The sequence below is a fragment of the Pholis gunnellus genome, assembly GCF_910591455.1.
Source record: "Pholis gunnellus genome assembly, chromosome: 11".
In the NCBI taxonomy this organism is placed as follows: Eukaryota; Metazoa; Chordata; class Actinopteri; order Perciformes; family Pholidae; genus Pholis; species Pholis gunnellus.
This window is the reverse complement of record NC_136538.1, coordinates 1,447,556-1,461,696: the sequence shown is the minus strand read 5'-3', so window position 1 is coordinate 1,461,696 and position 14,141 is coordinate 1,447,556. Positions and strand designations below refer to the sequence as shown.

The 14,141-nt window shown below is 45.3% G+C and overlaps 1 protein-coding gene across 3 annotated transcripts in view; it reads right to left on the bottom strand.

Moving 5' to 3' along the window:
* The window catches only part of ltbp1 (latent transforming growth factor beta binding protein 1), a 122,565-nt gene that overhangs the window by 41,968 nt on the left and 66,456 nt on the right, over positions 1-14,141 (bottom strand). For 2 of the 3 annotated variants that reach the window (XM_079169021.1, XM_079169022.1), the window contains exon 11: positions 9,403-9,570. The exons of the other annotated variant lie outside the window; for it this stretch is intronic. In XM_079169021.1, coding sequence (XP_079025147.1) covers positions 9,403-9,570 — 168 coding nt within the window. The remainder of the gene's footprint in view (positions 1-9,402; positions 9,571-14,141) is intronic. 3 annotated transcript variants of the gene reach the window in all.

Below are 14,141 nucleotides of genomic sequence, written 5' to 3'. Positions count from 1 at the left end.
GTTCAACTCCCTGCAGTGTCCTGATTTTATTTGGACTTACATGAAAGTTAAGAAAACAGTAGTATCATTTGCTTTTACTTGAACACTATAATTTAACACCGTTTTCTTTTTAAGCTCTTCTGTAACTTTAGACTGTTTTGTGAAGCATTCATTGTGACATTTAACCTGATTCTCGTGTAGAAGCTCTGGACAGATCATTTATACTAATGTCGACTGATATGGTTTGGAAAACATACTGTTATCTAACTTTTGCTCTCCAAGCATCTTAGTTTGCACATATTTAGATCAGAGAAGTCTTTTTCTCGTGGTGTGCCCACAAACCCTTTTAATAAGTTCAGTGTTTGGGCCGCTGTAATTATAAAATCTTGCTTACGTCCGTGGTTGCCAATAGGTGGCGCTATGACTATGAGTTAATATTGAAATGCAGAAGTCCTAAAGCCATGACAGTCATCAAGCATGTCAAGTTTGGGACAGTTTTGACAAAGTACAGTCCAGTTACAACAGCTTGATGGATAATGGCGAACCATGTAAAATGGCTGCCAAACCAAGTCCATGTTGTTCAATGAAACCTCAAGCTTTTAGTAACTTTTAATCGCTAAGGTCTTTAGATTGTTCTGACCAAATTCTAAGCTGATCTGATTAATTCCCTAGGAGGAGTTCGTAGTACAGCACCTGGAAATGGAAAAAAACGACACCAATTCATACAAATTCAAAATGGCTGACTTCTGGTTGGGTTTAGAGCTTGGAGCCCTAAGACCTTTTTTTAAGTCTATATGTGATACACCTGCTTCCCAATTTGTATACATCTAGGTGAGACGTACTGCGAGGGCTGCATCGGCGAAATATTGTAGGGGGCGCTATCGAGCCGACTTGTCACTCTGAAACATTAAAGTCATATCAGATAACTACATTCAGGATTGTAAATGTGTTTGACAAGTTTTGTTATGTTTTGAGCATTTTTAGCCCCTCAAAAACACCTTCATTTTTCATGGTGAAGAATGCGTTGCCACGGCAACAGCTTTTCACGAAACAACAAGTTTTGAGTAACTTTTCATCACAAAGGTCTTTAGATTGTACTGACCAATTTTGAAGTTGATTAGATTATTTCCCTAGGAGGAGTTTGTTAAAGTGCAGCGCCTGGAAATGACAAAAACGACACTAGAAATTCAAAATGAATTCAAAATGGGTGACTTCCGGTTGGGTTTAGAGCATGGTCCCAAGAAACTTTTATTTAAGTCCACATGTGATACATGTGCCCACCAAATTTTCTAAATCTATGTGAAACGTAGTGCGAGGGCTGCTTCGTCGAAATGTTGTAGGGGGCGCCATTGAGCCGATTTGCCACTCTGAATGAATAAAAGCATATTATATAACTACATTTTGGGCTTGTAATCTGCGTGCAGAGTTTGCTTATGTTTCGAGCTTTTTTAGCCTCTCAAAATGACCTTCGTTTTTCACGGCGAAGACTGCGTCGCCACGGCAACGGCGTTTGACGAAACATCAAAAGCTTCATGAACTGGCATTATGAACTTCTTACATTTGTGTGGAAGTAGTTTGATGTTGATCTGATTTACCTACTAAGAGAAAAAAGGCAAAGTATAAAGTCTTTAACTTACTGTTACCAGTAGGTGGCGCTATGACTATGATTAAAAATTGGCCTGTAGATGTCTTCAGGCCTGGAGTCTAATCAAACATGTGAAATCTGGTAAAGATCTGATGATGTGGAGTCAAGTTACATCAGTTTATTCGTTCATGGCGAAGGATCGAAATTCGCTGAGCCGCCACGTCGCCGCCCTTTGATAACTTCTTACAATCTTCACAATGAAGCATGATCAAGGTCTTAAGGCTTTCCTGGCAACATTTGAGAGGGATCTGATTAATCTGTGAGGAGCAGGATGTCAAAGTACAAAACGTACAACTTCCAGTTGCCACTAGGTGGCGCTCTTACTATGATTCTAAATTTTTATATAGATGTGTTCTGAGTCAAGATGATATGACATATGAGAGATTTGGAGCAGATTAGACAATGTACGGCCGAGTTACAACAACTTCCTTTTTCATGGCGAATGGTGTCTTTTTGACGCTACGCCACGGATACATAGTTCGATAACTTTTTGATCTTTGAGTAACATTTCACTGCCAAGGTCTCAAGAGCATACTGACCAAGTCTGAAGTCGATCGGGTTGAATCTCTAGGAGGAGTTCATTAAAGTATGATGCCTTGAAACGGTCCAAAAACGTCATACACTTCAAAATGGCCGACTTCCTGTTTGGTTTAGTGAAAAATTCCAAGAGGATTTTTTGTACGCCCCATCACGTTCCACATACCTACCAAATTTCATACAGCTAGGTGAAACCCAATGTTGGGGCAACTCAATAGGGGGCGCTAGCGAGCCAATATTTCATAACGCAGCTGGACACCCCAATCAGACTGCAATTTTCGCAAATTCTGGCTTGCGTGCCAAATCTCGAAAACATTCCAGTATCCCAAGCACCTCCTTTTTGCGACGAAACATGAAAAATAAATAATAAGAAGAAGCGGAATAATAATAAACATTACGATTACAATAGGTCCTCCGCTCCGACTACGTCGGTGCTCGGGCCCTAATAATAATTCCTACAGATACAATAGGGACCTCGCGGACCCGACGTTGTCGGTGCTCGGGCCCTAATAATTCCTACAGTTACAATAGGGACCTCGCGGACCCGACGTTGTCGGTGCTCGGGCCCTAATAATTCCTACAGATACAATAGGGACCTCGCGGACCCGACGTTGTTGGTGCTCGGGCCCTAATGAATAATAATAAGCTTCCGGACAGACCTGCTCCCACCACCGAAAGATTTATTTGTTCGTTGGGGACAACTGAGTGGGCCATGTTCAAAACCTCTGATGTGGAGGTGGCTGGAAGGAGTTTTGGTCAGAAGGTCAATGGCAGTAACCTTAGAACTTGTGTCAGGTGGGGCGTGTATAGTCCGCACCTGGCGTGGAAATCCAGTCAGTCACAGTATTCAGTGTTATTCTAATGTTTGGCTAATAAACTTAGCCAAAGATACAACTGCCTCTTATACTCATTTTCTATATAACACTACATGGTGTCAGAAGATGGCCAAGTTCCCACCTCCTGAAAACTTAAGACTTTTCTCGCCTGGATCAATGGCCAGAATGGCATCAGAGGTTTCATCGCTTCAGGATAGTAATAAAACTTAATTAATAAAGAAACCGGAGAAGTACAGGTGTATACGCTTCTCTACTCAATGGGGAAGGAAGCTGAACAAGTTTTCAAAACGTTCACGTTTTCGGAAGATGACAATGAAGATGCAAATGATTATGAGACTGTAACGGTGACAGTTATTTCGTACAGAAGGTGAATATGAAGTAGGATACAAGCAGCGTGCACAATACAGTTAGGGCGAAGTGGGGCCAGGGCGAAACAAGGGCAAGATGTTAACAATAAGGGAGCCAAATGTTCCAGATGTGGTAGGGTGCATGCAAAAGAGGACAGATGTGAAAAGGCACGCAATGTGAAATGCCATAAGTGTAAAAAGCTGGGAGATTTTGCAGCAGTATGCCGCTCCCGCGTGGTCAACAAGGTCACAGCACCCTACGAGGGAGAAGAGGCACGTTCATTTCCTGGGAGAAATTACAGACGACTCAATCAAGGCATGGGCGGTAAAACGGCCTGTGCAAGATATTGAAATAGTCTTTAAAATTGACACAGGGGCAGATATAAGTGTCATTTCAGAAAATACTTTTAACTGCTGAGAAATAAGCCACGACTGAAAACTGGCGTGACCAAATTAGGCAGGCCTGGGGTAAGAGTGAACTTTAAGGGTTACTTCACAGTTACTACTGTGTGGAAAAAGCAAAAGTTCAGGTTTAAAGTAAACGTGATAAAGGGGTCAAATGGCAACAACCTGCTGAGCCCTAATGTAGCTATTGCTATGGGCTTAGTCAAGCGAATAGAAGAGATCAAAAGCACAAAGCAGTTGAGTGATGCCAGCCCAGCAGATTTAGGCATGGAGTGGTGCGCTCTGATAGTTGCTGTGCCCAAGAAGAACAAAGATCAGCCAAGGATATGTGTTGATCTAAAACGTCTGAATAAGGCAGTAAAGAGAGAGAAGTTTATTCTGTCCACCATAGATGATATCCTATCAGAAAAATGTGTTTTCCCTTTTGGACACAGCAGGTGGTTTCTGGCAGATACCACTAGACAGAGAGATTGCCAAACTTACTACCTTCGTAAAAGATATTTCTTTAATAGAGCCATTTGGAATCACAAGTGCACCGGAAATCTTTCATTGTGAAATGACTGAGCTCTTGAAAGATCACGAAGTCCTTGCATTTTAAATGGACGACATCCTTAATTATTCAGACTCTGTAGAAGTGGAACTCCAAAAAAAAGGTGAAGCTCCAAAAGACTCTGGACACACTGGAGAAAGCTGGTTTAAAGCTGAACCATGACAAATGTCTCCTGCGTCAGCGACGACTTAACTATTTTGGACACTGTATCGATGAGCATGGCATTTGGCTAGATGAGGCTAAGGTCAAGGCCGTCACTCAGCTTGAGCCACCAAACAATGTCACTGATCTGAGAAGGATCCTGGGTATAATATGCTATTTAGGTAGGCACCTGACAAACCTGTCTGAGGTCACTAAACCCCTGAACGACCTACTCAAAAACGATGTGCAGTGTATGATGCGTTACAACCTTACAGCTGTGTATGTGCCGGGGAAACAACTTATCATATTTAGTCTTAGTATTCAGTGTTATGGTAATGTTTGGCTAACAAAGTTACAACAGCCTCTTATACTCATTTTTAACATAACACTACAGGTTCCAGGGGACCAAATTTGCTGTGGGAGTGGTTTGGTGTGGCTATGGAAAAGGACTTTTGGTTGGCCTCAATGAAGTTCTGGTTCTAAACCAGTGGCGGGCCCTGCATTTTATACCTGGGCCTTCTGTGCTGTCCTACTACAGTTGAACAGCTACGGTGTAGATACATAAATCCGTGCATGACGGCACGCTGCGTCATTAACGACAATACATAGTCAAATCAATGTAATTAACACAATGACAACCACAAAGTCATAAGAACCAGTCACATATATTCATATGACAACAAAGCATGACAAATCAATCTAGCAAACCTGCAGGGGATCCACGCATTGCACCACACAAGAGCACGAGCCATTCAAATATTATTCATAAAAACGTTACTGCAGATGTAAAATAACAAACGCAGTTTGTCACTTACCGAATGCTGTTCACAAAGTTCATCCTCCTTTCTTTGTTGACAAAGAGTTTAATCCCAGTACATCATTTCAGTTCCAGTAAGAAGTCCTTCTCGATTCATGTACGCAAGTGACAGTCGAGCCTCCCCAGTTGTATTTCGCCGGTATACGGCGGGCGGTCAGTTTGCAGCGGGGCCGGGATCCCACCTCCGCCGACCGCTGACCCCCAACCGCCGACCACCGGCTCCGACCGCCGACCACTGGCCCCGACCGCCGTCTCTGACCGCCGTCCTCCGACCGCCGTCCTCCGACCGCCGTCCTCCGACCGCCGTCCTCCGACCCCGACACCGGAGCTCCACAACTGTGGTCGGGGTCGGCAGTCGGTTGTGGAGCTCCGTTTCCCTGCGAATGTGTTTGTTGATCTGTAGATCCACTCAGGTTTCTCCAAAAGTTTTCAAAAGCACCATAGTGTCCTGCCGTGCTATGGCATCCTCAGGCTAGCGTAGCATAGCTCCAAACACCAAAACGCTGTTAAAATGAAACACATTCACAGCCATAAAATGTGCGACGCTGTCAGCCAGGAACACCGTTCATAAAATTCCTTTTCCTGGCTAAGTCAGGGCTGCTGTTATAATGTTATAATTTCTTCCATATCTTTCAATTTGAACTCTTACTACTCCTACTAACTTCTGCCAGCTTCCTTAAATTTCACATTAGTCACACGCTGGCCCACTGACCAATCATGGCGCACGTTAATGCTGATGTACTTAGGAGGCGGTGCCAAATGCACGTCAAAGAATACTCCCAACATGTCAAACTAAAGATCTGATTGGTTGAAGACTATGATAATCAACAATATCGTCCCCATTCACTTAAACTGCAAAGGCTCTCTAGAGGGCATCGGGCCTCTCTCCTTACATAGACATAGGGGCTGAATCTGATTGGATAAAAGCTCTACTTAAAACAAGCTGCACTGGAAGCAGCGCTGCAGGCTGGAATCAGAGCAACAGAGGAAGACAGGAGCTGTGCAATGAGAAAATAAGCTAATGGCAAAAATAATTATAATACATGTAGTGTATTTATGAAAAATGATAAAACGATAATATAGCTATAACTTTGTGATTCTGTTTAGGCCAGCAGAGAAAGCTTAGCTGAAAAGAGCACTTTGAGGATCTCTTAAACTCGATTGACATGTCCTCTGTGGAGGAGGAAGAGTTGAAAGACTCAGGGAAAGCCTAACCTATATCCCTGGCAGAGGTCTCTGAGGTAGTCAAAAAACACCTCAGCAGCAAGGCATCAGGTGTGGATGAGATTTGCCATAGGAAGTATCCAAAAACTGCTGGGCTGTCTTGACTGTAGTGTGAGTGGTAAGGATGGTGCCTGTTTATAAAACAAAGGGTTGAGAGAATGTGCTCCAATTATCTGAGCACTTTATTATCACATTGCTGAGCCTTCTAGGAAAAGTTTACTCCAGGATGCTAGAAAGGAGGCTATGACTATCTGACTGATTATTAGACCTCAGATCCAGGAAGAGCAATGTGGATTTCATCCAGGCCATGGAATAGTAGGCCAGCTCTTCACCCTTGCAGGGTTACTGGGGGCATCATAGGAGTTTGCTCTACCAGTCTACATGAGCTTTGTGGACTTCTAGAAGGCTTAAGACCGTGTCCCACAGAGTACTGTAGCCATAATTACGAGCACTCCGGTCTTTCTATAACTTAAGTGAGAGCTGTGTTCGTCTTCTCTGCACAAAGTCAAACACGTTTTAAGTAGGAAACCCTTGCCACCAATTCGGTTTGTGGTATTCATGGACAGGATCTCAAGGCACAGCTGGGGTGGAAAGAGTGGCCAGTTTTGGGACCTCAGTTCTGCCTATCTTCTCTTTGCAGATGATGTGGTACAATTGGCTTCTTCAAACCTTTAACAAGAACTGGGGCAGTTTGCAGTGTGAAGCTGTCGAGATGAGAGTTAGAAGAATGAGGTCAATGTTCTCGGCCAGAAAAAGGTGAATTGCTCTTTCCAGGCTGTGAGATGGACAGGCGGATTGGTGCGTTATCAGCAGTGATTTCATCCTTTTGGTGAAGAGAAAGCTGATCAAGAAGGCAAACTTTCTATTTACCAGTCAATTTACATTCCAACCCACACTTATGGTCCTAAATGATGGGTAATGACCGAAAGAATGAGCTTGCATATACAAGCATCCAAAATGAGTTTCCACCGTAGGGTGACTGGACTCACCCATAAAGATATGGTGAGGAGTTCAGACATCCGAGAACTTAGAAAAGAGTTGCTGCTCCTTCACGGCGAAAGGAGCCAAATGAGGTTGTTTGGGGACTTGATCAGGATGCGACCGCAAGGTTGGCGGTTTGTGTTCTGTGCCGAAGTGTTCTTGAGCAAGACACTGAACCCCTAACTGCTCCCTGGGCGCTTCTCAGCAGCCCGCTGCTCCCTATATGCTAGGGATGGGTTAAATGCAGAGAACTTGTAAATTTCCCTGCTGCGGGAATAATAAAGGATTATAAAAACAAATGAAAATAAAATGCCTCCATTTTGAGGTCTTCCGTGCACATCCAACTGTTAGAGCAGCGATTCTCAACTGGTGGGTTGCGACCCACCTTTGCCTGAAAAAAAAAAATGTTGTTCTTTTATTTTGAAGGGGATTTTTTATTCACACTCCTTAACAGTATTTGGAGTCAATGCCCTGTAATGCTAATAGACACCCGCCATTTCACAATATTGAAGAACACCCACAAAGCTTGTTTTCATATGCTAATTGAGCATGGCAAAACGCAAGTACGACACCAACTACATGAGCCATGGATTGTCTTACATTGAGGACAAAAGAGGGCAAAAACCTTAGTGTGTTTTGTGCAGCGAGGTTCTGGCACAAGAAAGCATGAAGCCGTCAAAACTGAAGCGGCATTTGGAAACAAAACACCCTTCTCTCAAAGATAAACCTGTTGAGTACTTTCGAAGACGACATCACAAAAGTGTCTTACTTACCTGCAGCCGTGGACATGTCAGATCAATCCGCAGCAGATAAACAGAAAACTATACTACGTCAAATTACACTATAAGTAGACGAATTGAAGACATGTCGGATGACATTAAACAACAGACCACAGCTCGAATTAAGGCAAGTGGTCATTTTGCATCACAAATGGATGAATCTAAAGACATAACAAACAAAAGAGTTTTACTCGTTTCCGTGAAACATGTGTGAGACGGGGACTTACAGGAACAATTTATCTGCACAAGAGAGCTCCCTACTACTACGACTGCAGAGGACATTTTCAGCTCAGGTTCAAACTGCACCATCTTTTCATTAAATACATTGAGAAGTTGAAAATTTGGGTCGCGGCTTATCATTAATGGGTGATGGTGGGTCCCGCAGCGAGTCCAGTTGAGAACCACTGTGTTAGAGGACCCCGGGGTAGACCCAGAACACACTGGAGGTATTATACATCTCATCAGGAGTTGGAAAACATTGCCAGGCAGAGAGACATCTGGACTACCTTCCTTTTCCTGCTGCCACCGCAACCGGACCCAGATAAACAGAAAAAATGTATGGAATAAATAATGCTGGAAACAAAATAGCTTCTGTTTGGAAGAAAGGCTTGTTTGATGGTCAATGTACTGTATTAAAACATCAGATATGTAGTTCAATACATATCTGACTATATAATACAGTAAGGAAAATTAAACAAAAAGTACAGTTGAGGCTGATGGGAATGTCATTCATTAGATATTTGGTCATAAAGCAAAGTATTGTACAAATTACCATTTAGACCATATTATGGTGAGATGAAAAGTCAGAGTATAAACAAATTGATTACAATTCAACCATAAGGGGAGCATTACTAGCTGTAAAATATTTGATTGACCTTTCAATATCTGTCAAAAATATTTCATTCAATACCCAAAATTTCCAGCTTGTGGTAGCTTTAGATGAAGTCAGGGGATCATCAAATTCATTAGTATACATCATTTTGGAACCATAGGTATCTATTTAGTGCCAATCAATCTAGTATATGTTGAAATATTTCACTTATGTGAATTTTGTTAGGAAACGTCAGTTAAGAGTTAAATCAGTTTAGTTTAGTTTAGTTAAGTTTGGTTTGGGTTAGTTAGTTCTTATTAAGACAGGATAACTATCTGACTTGACCTTACCTGTTCCTGGAGGGGGGCATTTGTCACAACGAGGGCCCCAGGCTTTACCCACACTGCAGCAGCAGAGCTGTTTGCTCAGCTGGGTAGATACTGGGTGCAAACATTGCCTCCCTGAGCTGACCAAACGGAAGCAAGCCCCCTTCTCCTCTTGGATGGCAGGCGTGTTGGCTAAAGCAGAGTTTAGAAGGTGGGAGTAGTGCACCAGAGTGTAGGAGACACATACATGGGGGAAAGAGAGAACAGAGAGTGGAGAAATAAAGAGGTCCTCTTCACCAAAGCAACCTTCCCTTCTCACCTGAACATACTTTTGCCACAAACAAACATATTTCTAAAGCAACACTAGTGCATAGAGAAAAATACATGTTATAATACAGAAGTCGGACAACCACATTTTGTGGTGGCACAAACAACTACATTCAAACAATTTAAGCCAAACACAAAACACAGAAACAACTTTCAAAGCACAGACATATTGTAGGAAAAGATCCCCTTCATGCTAATGCTTCATGCACTATCAAAGTCAAGCGCTGCCTGAGATTGAAGACATGCAGGAGAGTTTGGCTCAGTTTGTGTTTTTCAAGTTGTATGGCCTGAGTACTCAGAGGAGTGCAGACCCCCACCAGGTGTCTCTGCAACGACCACTGCTGTAATATTGGATTGAATGAATACAAACGACTTGTCTAACATCCCATCTCATAGGTGCTTTTCTTTGGGAATCTCACGCAACTGGTTCTTCTCATTGTTATTTAGTCGTCTGCACCAGCTCTGTGCAGGCTTGCACTTCAGCTGGGAAGCAAGACACAGGAACTTCTTGGGTATTGAGGAGTATTTTATTGAAAACAATCATTAAAATGCATTTTTCAAAAGTGTGAATCACCACAAACCATGAGAGCTTCTTTAGATTGCAGTCATAAATGAGCACAAAACAATATTAGACTAATGGATCCAGCAGTATGCAAGATTAGCCTTGGACAGACAGACAGACAGACAGACACACATTTTTTTATTTGATACACTATATTTATCCCATTAAGGGGAACATTTTTCTCTGCATTTGACCCATCCTTGTATCAGGGAGCAGTGTGCTGCCTATGACTGGCACCCGGGGAGCCGCTAGGGCAGGGGTTGGCAACCCGCGGCTCCGGAGCCGCATGCGGCTCTTCGGCCCGTCTGCTGCGGCTCCCTGAGGCTACATCCACACTAATACCTTTAATACGAGTTTTAACAAACAAAAACTATCTCCGTCCACACAACGTTTCAGCATTGTTTTCGAGATCCAGACTAAAACGCCTGAAAACGAATATCTCGTGACTATTCACGTACACTGGGCATGCAGTGGGTGCCGGTCCTACTGGTTTTCAAACCTACTGGTTTCTCTTCCATGCGTGTGTTGTGTTCGCGTAACAGCAGCAGCTGTTTTCTGCCTCTGTTGCCAGATTCGTCACACATTCACAAACATATTACTGGAGATCTAAAAGCAACATCTCATATATATTGTGGGGATTACGATTGTATAAGTGAGCACTACATCACAGCCACGTATGAAGAAATACATTGAAGAAAATATATTTATGGAAAGATCGCATCAACCTGGATTCGAACCCTGTCGAGCAAAATAGTAATATATTCAAAAGCGGCCGCACTATGCAATCCGCCACTTGCATCTTACATCATAAAGCGCCTTTCCTTGTAGTTGGCTGATCACGATTTGCAGACCTCTGCCCTCGGTAAACTATCAATGGATAAATCCAAAAGAAGAAAAGTCACGGAGGAAGATGGAGAGTTTAAATTTGCGTGGACGTATTAATTTGCTTTCACTGCCAACGATGCTGGCTTACCTGTATGCTTGATATGTGGCGAGAAATTTGACATCAAATAGCTACAGACAAATTTTATTTGGTGGAAAATAGGGCAAAATGGCTCTTTGGATAGTAAAGGTTGCCAACCCCTGCGCTAGGGGAACAACATCTCGCTCAAGGACACTTCGACTCAGAACACTTCCCGGCCAAGGATCGAACCATCAACCTTCCTGTTACCAGCCAACTCTCTTAGCCTAGTGAGCTAGTCAAAATGATCATTGGGACAACGCATTCCTGCCGAACTGTTCCATCGTGTTTGCGTTGCAGCCCCGCACCTTCACGTCAGAAGGTCATTTTGCTCACAATTGCCCATTAAAAGCCCAGGCTCACCAGGAAGTACTGGTGAGCCGAGCAGTTTCCCGAACCCCCGTCTGTCAACGACCACTTTTCCACGCCCAGCTACTACTAACCGAGGGCTCACATACTATTTCCACCTTCCTGGACTCTGGAGCAGACGCGTCCATAATGGACGAGGAACTCGTTACACAGTAGGGGATCGACCGGATACATCTTCCCCAGTCTGTTCCAGCCAGCGCCCTGGACGGTCATCTTCTAGGGACAGTGACGCACCAAACCGTTCCGGTCCACGTGCTGCTGTCCAGCAACCACCACCATCAGCACATCTTGCAAACCCCTTGCATCCCCCTCATTCTGGGATACCCTTGGCTACGTCGACACAATCCTCACATCGACTGGACTACGGGGGCTTTTCGGGGTTGGAGCCAGTCTTGTCATCTCGTCTGCCTGAAGCAAGCCGCCGTACCCCGAGGTGCCTCGCTCACCAATTCCACGCCTGAACTTACAGGGGTTCCCGCTGAATACTTGGATTTCAACAAGTCTAAGGCCATGTCTCTGCCTCCCCACCGTCCTTATGATTGTGCCATCGACCTCTATCCAGGTACGTTCCTACCTAAGGGGCGCCTTTATTCCCTGTCTGCTCCTGAAAGAGAGGCGATCGACAATTATATTAACAACTCCCTAGCTTCCGGTCTCATATGCCCCTCGTCCTCTCCTGCAGGGGCTGGATTTTTCTTCGTGGAGAAAAAAGACAAGACCCTCAGACCCTGCATCGACTACCGGGGCTTAAATGAGATCACGGTTAAGAACCGGTACCCCCTGCCACTCATCGCGGCGGCTTTCGAGTTACTTCAAGGAGCCACCATCTTCTCCATGCTCAACCTCCGCAATGCCTATCACCTGGCCCGGATTAGAGAGGGGGATGATCTACATCTAGATCTTCTCCAAGAACCAAGAGGAACATGTGCACCACATCCAGTCCGTGCTTCAACGTCCACTGGAGAACTCCCTGTTTGTGAAGGCAGAGAAATGCGAGTTTCACGTTCCCACGGTTTCATTCCTGGGATATATCGTTTCCCAGGGCAGCATTCAGATGGACCCTGCTAAAGTTGCTGCCGTCACTACCTGGCCTGTCCCAAACTCCCGCAAGCAAGTTCAATGTTTCCTGGGGTTCGCCAATTTCTATAGGAGGTTCATCAGGAATTACAGTGCTCCACTCACTGCCCTCACCTCCTCCAAGATTCCTTTTCCATGGACTTCTTCAGCTGAAGAGGCCTTCCAGAACCTGAAGTCCAGGTTCACCTCAGCACCCATCCTCCAAGTCCCGGAGCCGGAAAGACAATTTGTGGTGGAGGTGGATGCCTCCGACATAGGGGTTGGGGGTGTTCTGTCTCAACGCTCGGCCACCGATCAAAAGCTCCATCCCTGCGCCTTTTTCTCGCGTCGGCTTTCCCCCGCCGAGAGAAACTATGACATTGGTAACCGAGAACTACTAGCAGTGAAGCTGGCCCTGGAGGAGTGGCGTCATTGGTTGGAGGGGACCAAGCTCCCATTCCTGGTTTGGACCGACCATAAGAAACATGAGTACATCTGCACAGCCAAGAGACTTAATTCCCGACAGGCCAGGTGGTCGTTATTCTTCACCCGGTTCCACTTCACGTTCTTCTATCGCCCCGGGTCCTGCAATGTCAAGCCTGATGCCCTTTCCCGTCAGTTCCAGGGGAGGAAGAACCAACCTCTGGGTCCTCGTCCATCATCCCTGCCTCCTACCAAGTAGCCGTCCTCACCTGGGAGATTGAGGAATCAGTGAGGGCTAGGGGTCAATCTAGGGGTCAAGCCGGCCCCAGCACATGCCCTCCTAACCGTCTGTTCGTCCCTCAGGCCCTTCGGTCCGACGTCATCCAGTGGGCAATCAACATAAACCTTCTCACCAGGCTCCAGCCGGTCTCCTGCAGCTTCTCCCAGTGCCTCATCGTCCGTGGTCCCACATCTCCCTGGACTTTGTCACCAGCAGAACCCATCTCCCTGCATATCTTCCGCCTGCATGGGATCCCAGTCGACGTGGTCTCCGACTGAGGTCCTCAATTCACCTCCATCATCTGGAGGGATTTCTGCGCTCTGCTGGGGGCCACTGTCAGTCTGTCCTCGGGGTTTCACCGTCGATCCAACGGTCAGACGGAGAGGAAGAATCAGGAGATGGAAACAGCCCTCCGCTGCATGGTCTCCCAGAATCCTCACTGTTCCAGTGTGCTAATGGGTTCAAGCCACCTCTGTTCCCCGCATTAGAGAAGGAGGTTTCCTGCCCTTCTGTCCAGACATTCATCTGCCGCTGCCGCCAGACCTCGGCTAGGGCCCGAGCAACCCTGCTCCAGTCTGCGGACCGCTATGCTACAGTGGCTAACCGACACCGCACTCCAGCCCCTATCTACCAGGTGGGTCAGAGGGTGTGGTTGTCAACCTGGTACCTACCCTTGCGGGTGGAATCCAAGAAGCTGGGCCCAAGGTTCATTGGGCCTTTTGAGATTGAGAGGATCATCAACCCGGCGGCAGAAGGCTCAAGCTCCCCAAGTCCATGCGCATCCA